The sequence below is a fragment of the Podarcis gaigeae genome (genome assembly GCF_964106915.1).
Source record: "Podarcis gaigeae genome assembly, chromosome: 3".
NCBI lineage: Eukaryota > Metazoa > Chordata > Lepidosauria > Squamata > Lacertidae > Podarcis > Podarcis gaigeae.
The window spans coordinates 797,287-811,058 of NC_139680.1; the positions used below are offsets into that span (position 1 = coordinate 797,287).

Consider the following 13,772-nt stretch of genomic DNA (forward strand, 5'->3'; position numbering starts at 1 on the left):
ACAAACGTTATTTTAAAGAAGCCATAGCCCCGTGCAGCCTCTCCTTGCGGAGGGGTTGCGCGCAGCTATGGAAGAAGGCAAGGCAGCAAGCGGGATTTTTGCCATTGTTTGAAGTGTCTCTCTCAGCATGCCCTGGGTATTGTTTGAAATAAGAATAACATTCTTGGCAATACATTCATTTTCATCACTGAAATTCTTCCCCAAAGCAATAAATTCATCCTTCCCCAGACATCCATATTTTTCTTCATCTCTTTCCACATTGTTACATAGTTTTCCTTAAAAATATTTATATTCTTAGCTGTTAGCCATACCCCCAGATACTTCACCTTTTTTCAATTAACTAGTGTTGCTAGTTGTAGCTCATTTTTATTTTTTCACTAATACTTTCATATTTTTATGCATTCATATTTTTCACTAATACTTTCATTTTATTTTTATTTAGCTTGAATCCTGTTACCTGTCTGAACTCAGATAATTTGTCTAATATCTTTGGTATGCTCGCCAACAGGTCTTCTACTGTTGTTACAAGGTCGTCTGCAAATGCTCTCTACACTTTGCACCCAACTGTTATACCTTTTATTTCTTCATCAGATCTTATGTTCCTCACCAGGGTCTCTAATACTAAAATAAACAATAACGGTGATAGGGGCAACCCTGTCTTGTCCCTTTTGTAATTTTACACTTTTCTGATATTACATTATTCACTGTCAGCATTGCCTGCTGATCTGTTTAAATTGCACCAATTCCTCTTAGAAATGATTCTCCAAAATTCATCATCTCCATAGATTTTTTTCATAAAGATCCAAGAGACGTTATCAAAGGCCTTCTCTGCATCCACAAACATCAGAGCTGCTTGTTTTTCATTCCTGACTTCCAGATATTCTATTATGTCAATTATATTCCTTATATTATCCTTTATCTGTTCAGCCAGGAAGAAAGCCAGCTTGATCCTGATGAATTAACTCTTTTAACATCAGTTTTGAACGGTTCACCATAATATTGGCGAATAATTTATAATCGTTGAGCAGAGAAATCGGCCTATAGTATTTACTGAGAGCAGGTCCATGTCTTGTTTCAGAAGTAATGTTATATATGCCTCTTTCCATAAATCTGGATTTTTCCGTGTTCAACATTTATTCATTACATGCTTCAGCGACTGTATCAGAAAGTCTTGTAGTTTTTTTTGTAATATTTAGCTGATAAATATGACCGTGGTGATTTACCTAATTTTGAATGATTAATTCCTTGTTGCACCTCCTGTATCGTTATTGGTGCATTCAAATAATTAATTTTCTCCTTCAGGATTTTGGGTAAATTACTCTACTTTAAGTATTCTTCAATTGTATCTTTGTTTATTTTACTGGCTCAATATAGCTTTGTGTAATATTTTACAAATTGTCTTCTGATATCCTTCAGGTTATCTATTATTTTAGCTTCTACTTTCAATTTGTTTATTACATTTTTTAAAATTGCCAAGCAAGTAGTTTTCCTGGTTTATTTGCAAATTCAGTTTTTTCTGCCTTAGCATTTTAATCTTCCATTCAATTTCTTGGTTCACTAACATTGAGAATTATGCCTGTAACATTTTTATATTTTGTTTTATTGAATCTTTTGCAGATTTTTTAATAAGTTCTTTTTCATTTCTAATCAGTTCTTCCAAAATTTCTTTATTTTTACCTTCTCTAACCTTTTTTTGATATGCACTCTGTTGAATACAAAAATCCTCTCATCACTGCTTTGCTTGTATCCCAGACCATATTAAGTTCTGTCCCTTGATTAAAATTTAATTCAAAATTATATTTCAAGATTTTTTTCTGCTTTTTGCAAAGTTAGTTGGTTATCTAAAAGTCCTTAATTTAAACTTGACCTAAATGTGGAGTTTTCATTTCAATTCTAGTAACACTGGATTGTGATCTGAAAGTGTCCTTGGTTGTATTTCTATTCTTTTTGTTCTCAGTGTTAGTTCATTTGATGTCCATATCTAGTCCATTCTTCCTGCAGATTAATTTGGTTCAGAAAAATGGGTATATTGTCTTTCAAATGGGTGTCTAAATCGCCAAATGTCAATTTTACGTTCTCTACCATATTAAAGAAAGTGACAGGTAGTCTGCCTTCTTTTGAATCCATTTTTCTAATTGTCCTGTCAATTTCTAAGGAGACTACCCCATTTAAATCACCCATTAATATTATCTTTTGATCCATAAGCTCATACAACTTTTCTTTCAGTTCTTAAAAAAATTCCATTTTTTTAATAATTTGGCGAATAGATCCCAATTATCACAATTTCTTTTCCTTGTAAGGTTATTTCTATTGCTGTCATTCTTCCATAATCATCTTTAAATAACTGTTTCGGGATGTATTTTTTAGCATAAATTACCACCCCTCTTTTTTTTTTGTCTAATGTCATAAAGTCCATCCCCAATCATTTATTTATCAAGACTCTTCTGTGTATTCTTGCTACATGTGTTTCTTGCAAGCATATTATGTCCAAAATCTCTTTTTGTAATACATGGTCTGTTTTACTCCCTTTCAATTTATTGTTTAGTCCGCTAACATTCCAAGTTAAAAATTTCAAATTCTTTTTTCTCTTTTATTTATATATTTTATAAATAAAAAGGTCTAATTAAGTGTGCTGTTGTTTATCATCTTCTTTTTCTGCCGGATCTGTTTCCCCTTCTGCACCTACTGCTTCAGGCTTTTTTCCTCCAAGTTGTTTTTTATATTTTTTCCAAAACTTCTCCATATCTTGTACACTTTTGCATTTTTGCTTTTTCCCTTTATATGTAAATGAGACACCCTCAGGGAACTCCCATCTATATGTAATCTTATTATTTTTCAATGCTTCAGTCAAAAATTTATAATTATTCCATTTTTGAAAGCAATCTCATCAGGATTTCTTATGATCAATTGTAAGCCTTTTTTTTTGGTAGTTCACCTACCATTCATGAATTAAAAATCACCAGGCAGGGTTTTCCAAATCTGATGTTTTAGTTGTAAATTCTTTAATCTGTACTGTTAAACCCTCCAAAGTTTTGGTGTTCTCTCCTGTTTTCCCAGTCATTTTCTCCAATTTATCTGTATTCTCTCTTAAGTCTTTTTTCAGATTCCTTAATGTATCTGCTTTATCTACCTTAGTGTCATCTGGGAGGCATCTCCCGAACATGTGTCGGGGAGTCCCTTTTATTGAATATTACAGCATTGCCACATATGTGCTTGTTGCTGATTGGTTAACACAAATGCATTACAAGGATTGCATATAAGACATTAATCATCAAGGGATAAAAGGAACACAGAATTAGACAGGCATAAAGGCCTCCTATCATGATTGATATAACTTCCCCTTCCATATACTCAGGTTTGTGCGATAGCGCGTCTGCACGAACGTTTTGATGCCCAGGTATGTACTCAATCCTAAAATTAAACCCAGCAAAAAACTCCACCCACCTAATTTGCCTTTGGTTTAGCTGTCTAGCAGTTCTCCAATACTCTAAATTCTTATGATCTGTTTGTACCACCACCTGATGTGACGCCCCTTCCAAAAAATGTCTCCACACTTTAAAGGCAGCATGCACAGCTAAAAGTTCCTTATCAAATATGGTGTAGTTTTGTTCAGATTGATTTAATTTTCTAGAGTAGAATGCACAGGGTCTCCAGTCCCCTTCCTTGTCCTGTTGCAGCAGAATGGCCCCAATAGCCCTATCAGAGGCGTCCGTTTCTACCTTTATACGTTTACTTGGATCTAGGTGCATAAGATATTTTTCTGAAGCAAACATCACATTTAATTTATCAAAGGCCTTCTGTGCTTCCTCAGACCATCTGAATGGCCCCTTGCCTCTTAGACAATCAGTCAGTAGCGTTGTGATTTTGGAGTAATTACTTATGAATTTATGATAGAAATTAAAGGTAAAGGTAAAGGTACCCCTGCCTGTACGGGCCAGTCTTGCCAGACTCTGGGGTTGTGCGCCCATCTCACTTAAGAGGCCAGGGGCCAGCGCTGTCCGGAGACACTTCCAGGTCACGTGGCCAGCGTGACAAAGCTGCATCTGGCGAGCCAGAGCCGCACACGGAAACGCCGTTTACCTTCCCGCTGGTAAGCGGTCCCTATTTATCTACTTGCACCCGGAGGTGCTTTCGAACTGCTAGGTTGGCAGGCGCTGGGACCGAGCAGCGGGAGCGCACCCCGCCGCAGGGATTCGAACCGCCGACCTTTCGATCGGCAAGTCCTAGGCGCTGAGGCTTTAACCCACAGCGCCACCTGCGTCCCCCTACGATAGAAATTAGCAAATCCTAAAAACCTCTGTAGATCTTTCTTAGTTTTAGGTGCCTCCCATTCCACCACTGCCTGAACTTTACTGGGGTCCATGTGCACCCCTTCGTGGGAAATGCAATATCCCAGGAACTCCACCTTTTGTGTGTGGAACTTACACTTTTCTAACTTCACATATAACCTGTTGGTCCTCAATCTCTCTAACACCTGCGTGACATGTTTTACATGTTCCTCCATACTTTCACTATATATTAAGAGGTCATCTAAATAAGAGACACAGAACTGATCCAGTATACCTGCTAAGACGTGATTGATGAAGGTTTGAAATACCCCTGAGCCATTTTGCAAGCCAAAAGGCATTACCAAGAATTCAAATGCACCATACTTAGTACAAAAACTGGTTTTCCACTCATCCCCTTCTCTGACCCTTATCAGATTATATGCTCCTCGTAGATCAAGCTTGGTGAAGACTTTGGCTGCAGATTCTACTTCCGACATGGCATATATCTTGCTTGGTGGCAACTGTGCCCCAGGGACTAGATCTATCTTGCAATCATAGGGCCTATGTGGTGGAAGTTTATCCGCTTCTTTTTCACTAAAAACATCCCAATAAGCAATATATTGCGATGGAATCTCACTTTCATTCCCCATCAACTTCCCTGCTACCTCTGTTCCCATTACTTCCACCGAGATTTTTCCCTTTTGCCCCAAACAATGTGTCATACAATATATTGAACCAAAAACCAAAGACCTTTGATGCCAGGCAATCACCGGAGTATGACGATTGAGCCAACTCATGCCCAGCACCATCGGGTGCCCAGCTAGTTTGGTCACATGAAATGCCCTGGTCTCTGAGTGATTACCCATATCCATTCTCATTGGTGGAGTCTCGTAAGTCACTTCTCCTGTAAGTAGCGGTCTGCTGTCGATTGTTTTCACTCGCAGTGGGAAGTTCAAAGGTAACAAAGTGATTTTGTGTTCCTGTACCACCTTCTGATCTATGAAATCTGCTGACGCTCCTGAGTCTAACAGCGCCTCTACCTGGACCCTGTGTCCATTGGGTAGTTGTAGTTGCACCTTCACCGTTAGTCCTGGAATAGGTGGTTCCGCGTGAGAGCCTTCTATTGCTTCTCCACCCGGCTGCAAGCTCCCATTTCCAGCCGGGGACATTCGTTTCCCTGATGCAGTTCCTTCGGGCAATTGTCTTCTCCCATGTCTGCTCCAGATAGAGACTCCCATCCTTTACGATTGCGACATTGTCGTGCCAGATGCCCTGGTTTTCCACAGACAAAGCAACGCCTCGTGTCTCTTCCTCTCCCTGCATTTCCTCTTACCATGGAAGAGGTAGTAACTGGGAGGGGTCTGGCTGCTCCTAATTCCATGGGCTCTGGCCGCTCTTGTCCTGGCACGTTGCCCGCTCTGCTCTCTGTACTTTCGATAATATTGTTTTCCCGCCACCGTGGTCTCCATTGTTCCTTCTTTTCACTAGCCCTCCGTTCCACGCGTAGGCTCAATTGCAGGCACGTTCGGACCAGAGAGTCCAAGGAACTAGGTTCTGGCATTTGGGCCAATTGGTCTAAAATCTCATTATTCAGTCCTTCCCTAAAAAGGGCTGCAACTGTTGGGGAATTCAGATCCCATTTTAATTTCTGCACCAGCAAACTAAAGTTGGACCAATAAACTCCCACAGTGTCTTTTCCTTGTCTCATTCTCAGCAGCTGCCTAGCTGTGGTTATTTCATGCACAGGGTCTAAGAAAATTGCGTCTAGATACTGCAGAAAAATTTGTAGATTTCCTAGGGCGGCATCCCTCCGAGATATTAGGGGTATAACACAGTCCTTAGCCCTCCCTTCCCTGAAATTAATCACATAAGCAACCTTCTCTTGCTCAGATTGAAATTCTTCATCCTTTATCTCAATTATGAAAGAAATTTCTGTCTTGAAAGCCATGTATTCCGAGCTTTCCCCCTTGAAGCTACGTGGACGTATAGTAAATGTTTTACTCACTCTATCTCCCCACGTCGCTTGCAGCATGGTTCTATGTTCTCCCAATGCTGCTGATAGTACGTCGACTTGACTTTTTAACTGTAAGTTCTGTTGCCATAAGTCCTGTAATGTTAGCTGGAGCGCTGGGGTTTCTCCTTGCCCAACTGGCGCCTCAGCTCCCTCCATTTTGGCTTCTCCTTCTTACTTATAGTGAAGAGGCGCAGAGCAGAAGGTGTTCTGTCAGGCCTGGTCGTTGTCCTCTTCAGATCACCACACAAACGCTTCTTGTTCTTTTATAAAACGTTTTATTGCGTATTAACAAAACAATCTTATAAACGGTTCTTAAATATCATTCCTCAGAGTCACTTCTTTCAGCTACCTTCTGAGCTCTGCTTCTCCGTGACCAGCCACCCTCAAAATGGCGAAGGCGCCCTTCCCTTCGCTTTCCCGCCCTTTTTCCTACCCTCCTGGCTAGAGCTGGCCTGTATCTCCCCTCCTGAACCCTGGCCTTTCCTGGGAACAGCCGGTCCCTCCCTCTTGTTCCTCCTGTTCTCTTCTATTAGATTCACTGCTCTCCTTCCCCCCCTTGGGGAATGCTTTCTCCCTCTGAGAAACTGGAAACTTCTAACTCTTCCCTGACAGCCGCCAACTACCTTGGTTTACAAACTTAATCCGTTCTGGAAGTCCATTCTTAAACCGAGGCGCGCTTTCCCTAATGAGGCCTCCCACCGCTGGTGCCCTTCCACCATTTGGATTCCATTCTTAGACCGAGGTAAAGTTCATAAACTGGGACACTACTTCCGGTTTTGTGGAGTTCGTAAACCGAATCGTTATTAAACAGAGGTGTTCTTAAACCGAGGTACCACTGTATTTCTCCCAAATAAAAATAAAATAAAGAAATCTCTTGTTTTAATTGCTTTTTCCACCAGAAAGACAAGTTCTAGGAACGAAAGTAACCATATATGTCCCCCCTTCCTATTGGAATTGGGGGGTTTTCAAAATCCAATTCACTGCTTATAGAGTTTGCCTGGTTTTTTTTAGCAGGAAAGTGTTTCCAAATATTTAAAGATTAATCTTTTCTCATGCTTTTAAACTGTCCCCGAGCAGAGTAGAGCAAGCCATGACCAGGGTGGACCTCCTTTCTTTCACCCAGTTACTATGCCAAATCATCCTAGTTATCTTATTCAATCAATTTTAAAGTTCTCTTGCTTTGCATTAATTGAAAAAGTTACCACATCAAAGGCTGGAGGCTTCTCGTCAAGAGTTTGCTGTAGATAGTCATGCTTTCAGCTCGATCCCACCCCTCCACTGTTTCTTTTGGAGCTTCAGGAAGGACAGGAGAGCTCATAATTTTGCGCTGCCAATACAAGCACCCAAAATTCCCCTTTAGAATTTCCTTCATATGTGGTGGTCTTGTACTAAGGTCAAAGCCTTCTGGGATATAATATACAATGAATTAAAGAAGGTTTTTAAATATAATTTCAACAAAAAACCAGAGGCATTTTTGTTAGGTTTAATTGGAGAGGAAATAAAAAAGATGTATGCCACAACGGCTGCAAGGATACTTCTGGCCCAGAAATGGAAGCAGCAGGAACTTCCTATGCTGGAAGAATGGCAGACAAAGATGGTGGATACGTAGAGTTGGCAAAGCTGTTGGGGAAGATCCGGAATCGGCACGACGAACTGTTTAAAAAGGACTGGATAAATATATATATATTTTTTTTTAAAAAAAAGGACTGGAGCAAATTTATATTTTACATGAAAGAAAATTGTAAACATTTGAAAACGTTTGTAGGTTTGAGTTGAAATGTTTTGTAATGTAAAAATAAGCTATTTTACATATAATGAGGTGAAATGTTAAAAGAAGGTAGAAGGTAAAAAGTGGTTATAGAAATGCTAAGAATTTATTAAAAGATGTTTGGAAGTCAGAAAGAGGGAAGGAAGGAAGTTGATGCTCTGAGCAATGCCTAAGGTTATAGACTTATATAATAAAATGTGACTAAATATGGAAAACTCAATAAAAATTATCATTAAAAAAAACAAAATTCCCCTTTGGGCTTCTTCTGGGGGTGCACAGCGCCCTTGTGCTTCCCCCTATATCTCTCGATGATCAAGCCTCTCTCTGGAGATCAAGGCTCGTGCTCCATTACCGTTAGTGGCAACCTGGAAGTTATGCTTGATCTCATTCCTCCCTCCCACTTCCCTGACCCTTAAGCTCTTCTTCAGAGGCCCTTCTTCAGATGTGATGCCATGGGTAGCTGTTAGCATTGACACATTCCCAATCACACATGACATGCTAACATGCATGTAATCATATGCTCTCTATAAAAATGTGTTTCCTAAAATATTGGACCTAAAGTCCAATAGTGCACTACAGAGATGTTTGCCTTTCACACAAATAGCAGGGAGAGATAGCAGGGGCTTCCGTTTCTGGTAGCGGACATGGAAAGTTGCTCCCCAGGATTCTTGTGCTCCCAGTCCCAGTCAAGGCCATTGGGGGGGGGACCTGGGGGCTCTGAGCCGCTTCCCTGGCTGTTGCACTGGACACCCTGGCTCCCCTCCAGTTGCGACAATTTTGGCGGCGGTTCTGGTGGCTCAGGGACCAGCCAGGCAGCATAATTGGTGCTGGCTGGTCTCAAGAGCTCCATGTTACCATAAAAGACAATTTTTGTAAAGTCGCAAATATAAGCCGCACTTTAACTTTTCATGATTGGAATTTGAGGGGGAAATGTGAGGTTTATTTTCGGGCCAATATGGTACTTCTGTCTGTGCCATTCCCAGAAGGAATGCCTCTGGTTTTGGGGGGAAAGGTTTTAAACATTTTTTCCCCATCTTGTTATATATCTTTTCCCAATACTCTTTTGCATGTCCACCACATATGGAAGAATGTTCCTTCTCCTTCATTACTTCAGATTCTGATTTGTACATCTTAGCTAATCTGCTCGGGGTTAAATACCATCCGTAAACCATTTTCAAATAGTTCTCTTTCAAGACACCTTTTAATGCCTGCTTTGGTCTTTGATGGAGTTGGAAGACTTCACCAATAAAAGAGGGGCAGGATACTGGGTTATATCGTGACTCCATTACTGAGAAAGCCTTGGTCAACAACGAGTGTTTGCTGTGGGTCTCCTTTGATTTTGAGCAATAGGGCTAAAGTGAAAAGACACCCCACTGTCAGGAGCTCGTCCTACACTCGAGTAGGACCCTGGCAGAGACACATGCCCGACTGGCATGTTCTCTTTCGCCTGGTCTTTAGTTTGGTAGCTTCAAAAGCTTTCTTCTGCCCAAACATCACAGCAACCGATGCCAACAGACATCAGCACACTTAGGGATCCACGAGTCTTCGCAGCTTGCATAATAGACCTGAGCAACTCAGCATTTTGGCTAATCTACTTTATTTACATAGAAACACATGGAGCACTGCAACATGGCTCCCTCTCTCTAGCATCAGGCAACAAAGAGAAAGAACAAAGGACAATAGTCCCACTTCACGGAACGCAGTAACACAAACATCCTGTCTCTGTCACTTCCCACTTTGTGGAGTCAAAACATATACTGTCATGTGATAGACAACAATCCCATGACTACAATCATGGAGCAGGAATTCTAACACCTACTTGACTCAATTTCGATTTGATGTACAACTTTAGGTGCCAGGAGAGAACATTCCTCTTCCATCCCTTTGGATGATAAAGATCCAATACACTTTAAAATGTGTTGTAGGAGGGGGCATTATTTGTTTGGTTTTGCTCTTACTTTATCTTTATCATATATTGATTATGCATTAATCTTACATAATATGATTTAATCATGATTAATATATGTTTTTTATATTGTATTTTTATGTCGTGAACTGCCCCGAGATGTACAGATGAAGGGCAGTATCCAGATAGAATGCATGCATGCATGCATGCATGCATAAATAAATAAATTGTATTGATACTGGTTTGGTTCTTCTTTTGCTTAGGTTTTAATGACCATAATATAAAAATTGGGAATCCCTTATACTGAGTCAGGCCATTGGTATCTGACTCAGTGTACAGTCTCCCGCTATATTATCTGTCCTGACTGGCAGTGGCTGCCCTGCGTTTTCTGGCAGGAGTCCTTCCTGTAACACATGGGGCCCTCAGGATGCAGGGCAGGTGCCTTAACTTATTGCTTACTTTTGCATTTGTATTTTAAAATAAAAAAGTTTACATTTAGAACCCTAGAACAAAGTAGGAAAAAGAAATTAATCCCCATTTCTGTGAACATGAATAGTTCTCTTTTATGTTTTCCACCAACAGGTGCTAAAGGTTCCTCTGGAATTGGAGGTTTCAAAGGTGCGATAGGCGTCAGAGGGTGGCCAGGGCAGAACGGAATCAAAGGAGAGCCTGGCTTCACTGGCTTGCCAGGGATTCGAGGTTTACCTGGTGACTCGGGATTGAAAGGTATTGTCCTTCACATTGTGAAGTATTGCTTGTCTCTCAGTGTGCGCGAGATGTGTTCATACACAACTGTAAAGCAGTTTGAAAAAAATAGGTTGTGAAATATAATTGTCCTCTTTATAAAAAAAAATCTCTTGGTAGCTTTAATCTTACAGCTTACTGTGTTTTCAGTCTATTGCTGGCTTTTGTTGGTAAGTAAAGCTTGGTGTTCATCAAGCAGGGAAGGTTTATTACTGCCTTAGTTTCCAGAGGGACTTGCTTTCACCTTCATTAGTCAGCAGAAAGACCCCTGGCTGCTCTCTCATAACAAAATCTCAGGACTATGATTAGAAAGGGAGTAGCTGCTGGGCTGCACTCCTCATTGCTACATTCTCATATACTTTTTTGAGAACATTTATTTAAATCATTTATTTAGTTTTTTAAAAATAAAAAAAATTCACCCCCCTGCAAGGAGTTCAAGGCAGTGGTCTTCTGCTCACTGTATTTTAATGTATGCTTTTTTTGTTACTGTATTTTATTCTGTATATTCTGTTGTAAGACACCCTTAGTACATTGGTAGGAAGATGTAAATAATGAAGTATTAGTATTATTTCCTGCTCAAATTTTATCCACACAACAACTCTGTGAGGTTAGGCTTTCAGGTAAGGCTGAAAGAGACCAAGATTCCCCAGAGAGTTTCATGGTTGAGTAGGAATTTGAACCGAGGTCTCCTTGAATCCAGTACAACCATCTCGCCACTATAGCACATTAGAAGGGCTGATCACAATCACTTCATAAAAGAAGGATACACTTAAGGAGACAAAGCATTCTTACCTTTCCGATCCTCTTAAATGTGTTGCCTTTAAATTGTAAGGATGGATCGATGCTGTAAACCAGGCATGTCCAAAGCCTGTTTGGGGGGCTTAATTCAGCCCCTGTGATGGGATGATGAGCTGCTTGTGCGTAAAAGCTTAGTCCCTCAGAGTTTGCTCAGTTTAGCAAAGCTCTGTCTTTAGCGGAGCCCTTAAGCATGGCTCCGTCAATCGCTGGCAGTATCCGACAGTGGGCGTTTACGGAATTTACTCCAGCATAAAAGCTCCTTGACGGAAACGCGTCGTCTGGATTCACGGTGCGACAGTTTCCGGCGAGGAGTGGGTGTACCTATGGGAGGTCCTGAGACTTCTCCGCTGTTATTGCTAGAAGACTCCCTGAGCTTTTCCTTCGCCTCCCTCTCTCTCTGATCTCCCATTCTCCCCCTGCTGGTGCCTTCCTCCGCTGCTGAGTCTCTCCTGACTTCTGAGAGCCCCTCCACCTCCTGTCTTTCCGATGGCAGTTCCCTGACAGCCCCCTGTGGCATTTTATTCATTGGGGTCAAATCCCAAAAATACATATATATATATAAATCAACAACTTTGGTCGGCCCTCACGCATGTTCACTTCATCAAATCTGGCCCTCTTTGAAAAAAGTTTGGCCACCCCTGCAAACAGTTTTCTATATTGACATGGCAGTCTGGATGAATAATGTATTCTTAATAGGTGACCGTGGTGACCGTGGCCCACCAGGATCACCCCCTAAAATCATGCCAAGTATGATGCTTGATGTGAAAGGCGAAAAGGGAAATGAAGGAGAAAGTGGTGCCCAAGGGAGCTTTGGTTTCAAAGGTAAGGAGCAATGCCATATTCAGAAAAGAAGTATAATATATTACAAACTGATGTTACAGCATTTGAACATTTGTCACATGAAGCAAATGAGAATTTAATCTTTATTTACAAACATTTCATTCTGTATTACATAATGCACACATTCTAAAGCACTTATTCAGATTATAAATAATAGGAAATGACCACAAAATGATATAGAAATATATATACCCCTAACAGTGCAATTTTTAAAGGTAAAGGTAAAGGGACGACTCTGGGGTTGCGGTGCTCATCTCGCTTTATTGGCCGAGGGAGCCGGCGTACAGCTTCTGGGTCATGTGGCCAGCGTGACTAAGCCGCTTCTGGCGAACCAGAGCAGCGTACAGAAATGCCGTTTACCTTCCCGCTGGAGCGGTACCTATTTATCTACTTGCACTTTGTGCTTCCAAACTGCTAGGTTGGCAGGAGCAGGGACCAAGCAATGGGAGCTCACCCCATCACGGGGATTCGAACCGCCGACCTTCTGATCGGCAAGACCTAGGCTCTGTGGTTTAATCACAGCACCACCCGCATCCCAGTGCAATTTTTAGTGATAGTTAATTAGCAGAATGCAGCTGAGGGCTTCATTCCCCATAATGAATACTTTAGGCAGCTGAAACCAACATTTGCTTTACTGAAGTTCAGCTACTTGCCCGGTTCAGTCTAACTTAACATTTTGAACTGTGTTTCCTACAGGTACAAAAGGAGCACTAGGCTACCCTGGGCAGACAGGAAGGCCAGGTTCACCTGGCTTTCCAGGTTATGAAAAAGGTCAGAAAGGTGACTATGGAATTAAAGGAATAAAAGGCATATCAGGATATATAGGTGTCTCAGGAGGTCGCGGTATTTCTGGTTTCCCTGGAGCAACGGGAAGGAGGGTGAGCAGATTTTGTTGTTTGACTCAAACTACCAAGTTTTGTTATCTCTGGTATGTTTCCTTTAGTAGTTTGAAAAGCAAAATGCCAGAACCGCAAAAAACAAATTCTGTAAATTCACCAAAAGCAGACTAGATTATGCAGTGCATGTGAATAATGTATTTGATTCCTTTATTTTGGGTGGAATGGGGGCTCCAGCCTGCAGGCCTAATTGAGTCTAGCAAGAGCCCTAACTAGGTCCATGAGGACATTTTCCAAAAGCCATGCTCACCTGCCTGACACTTGACATATATGACATCAGGTGTGGGGCAAGTAAAGACACTAAGCAGGATTCAGGTAATGAGTCCTGTCAGCAGGCATCCTGCTTGAGGAGCTCTTTTTGCGCAGTGAGGTTTCCCTCCTCTCTTCCCCCTTGTGTACCCATGAAATTGGCTCAGAATGGGGTCAAGAGAACTCAGGGGCATAAGAGTAGAGATAGTTCCATCTGGCAAACCACCAGGCTTTCCTTGACAAAATAATTGCCTTGGCATGAAATTAAATTCTTTCCATGGTTCCCTGC

General features: G+C 41.3%; 1 protein-coding gene across 1 annotated transcript in view; it reads left to right on the forward strand.

The window, feature by feature from the left end:
* COL4A2 (collagen type IV alpha 2 chain) overlaps window positions 1-13,772 on the forward strand; it is a 181,414-nt gene that overhangs the window by 140,511 nt on the left and 27,131 nt on the right. Inside the window, exons 32-34 of the mRNA XM_083729819.1 lie at window positions 10,539-10,682; window positions 12,195-12,320; window positions 13,035-13,216. Coding sequence (XP_083585945.1) covers window positions 10,539-10,682; window positions 12,195-12,320; window positions 13,035-13,216 — 452 coding nt within the window. The remainder of the gene's footprint in view (window positions 1-10,538; window positions 10,683-12,194; window positions 12,321-13,034; window positions 13,217-13,772) is intronic.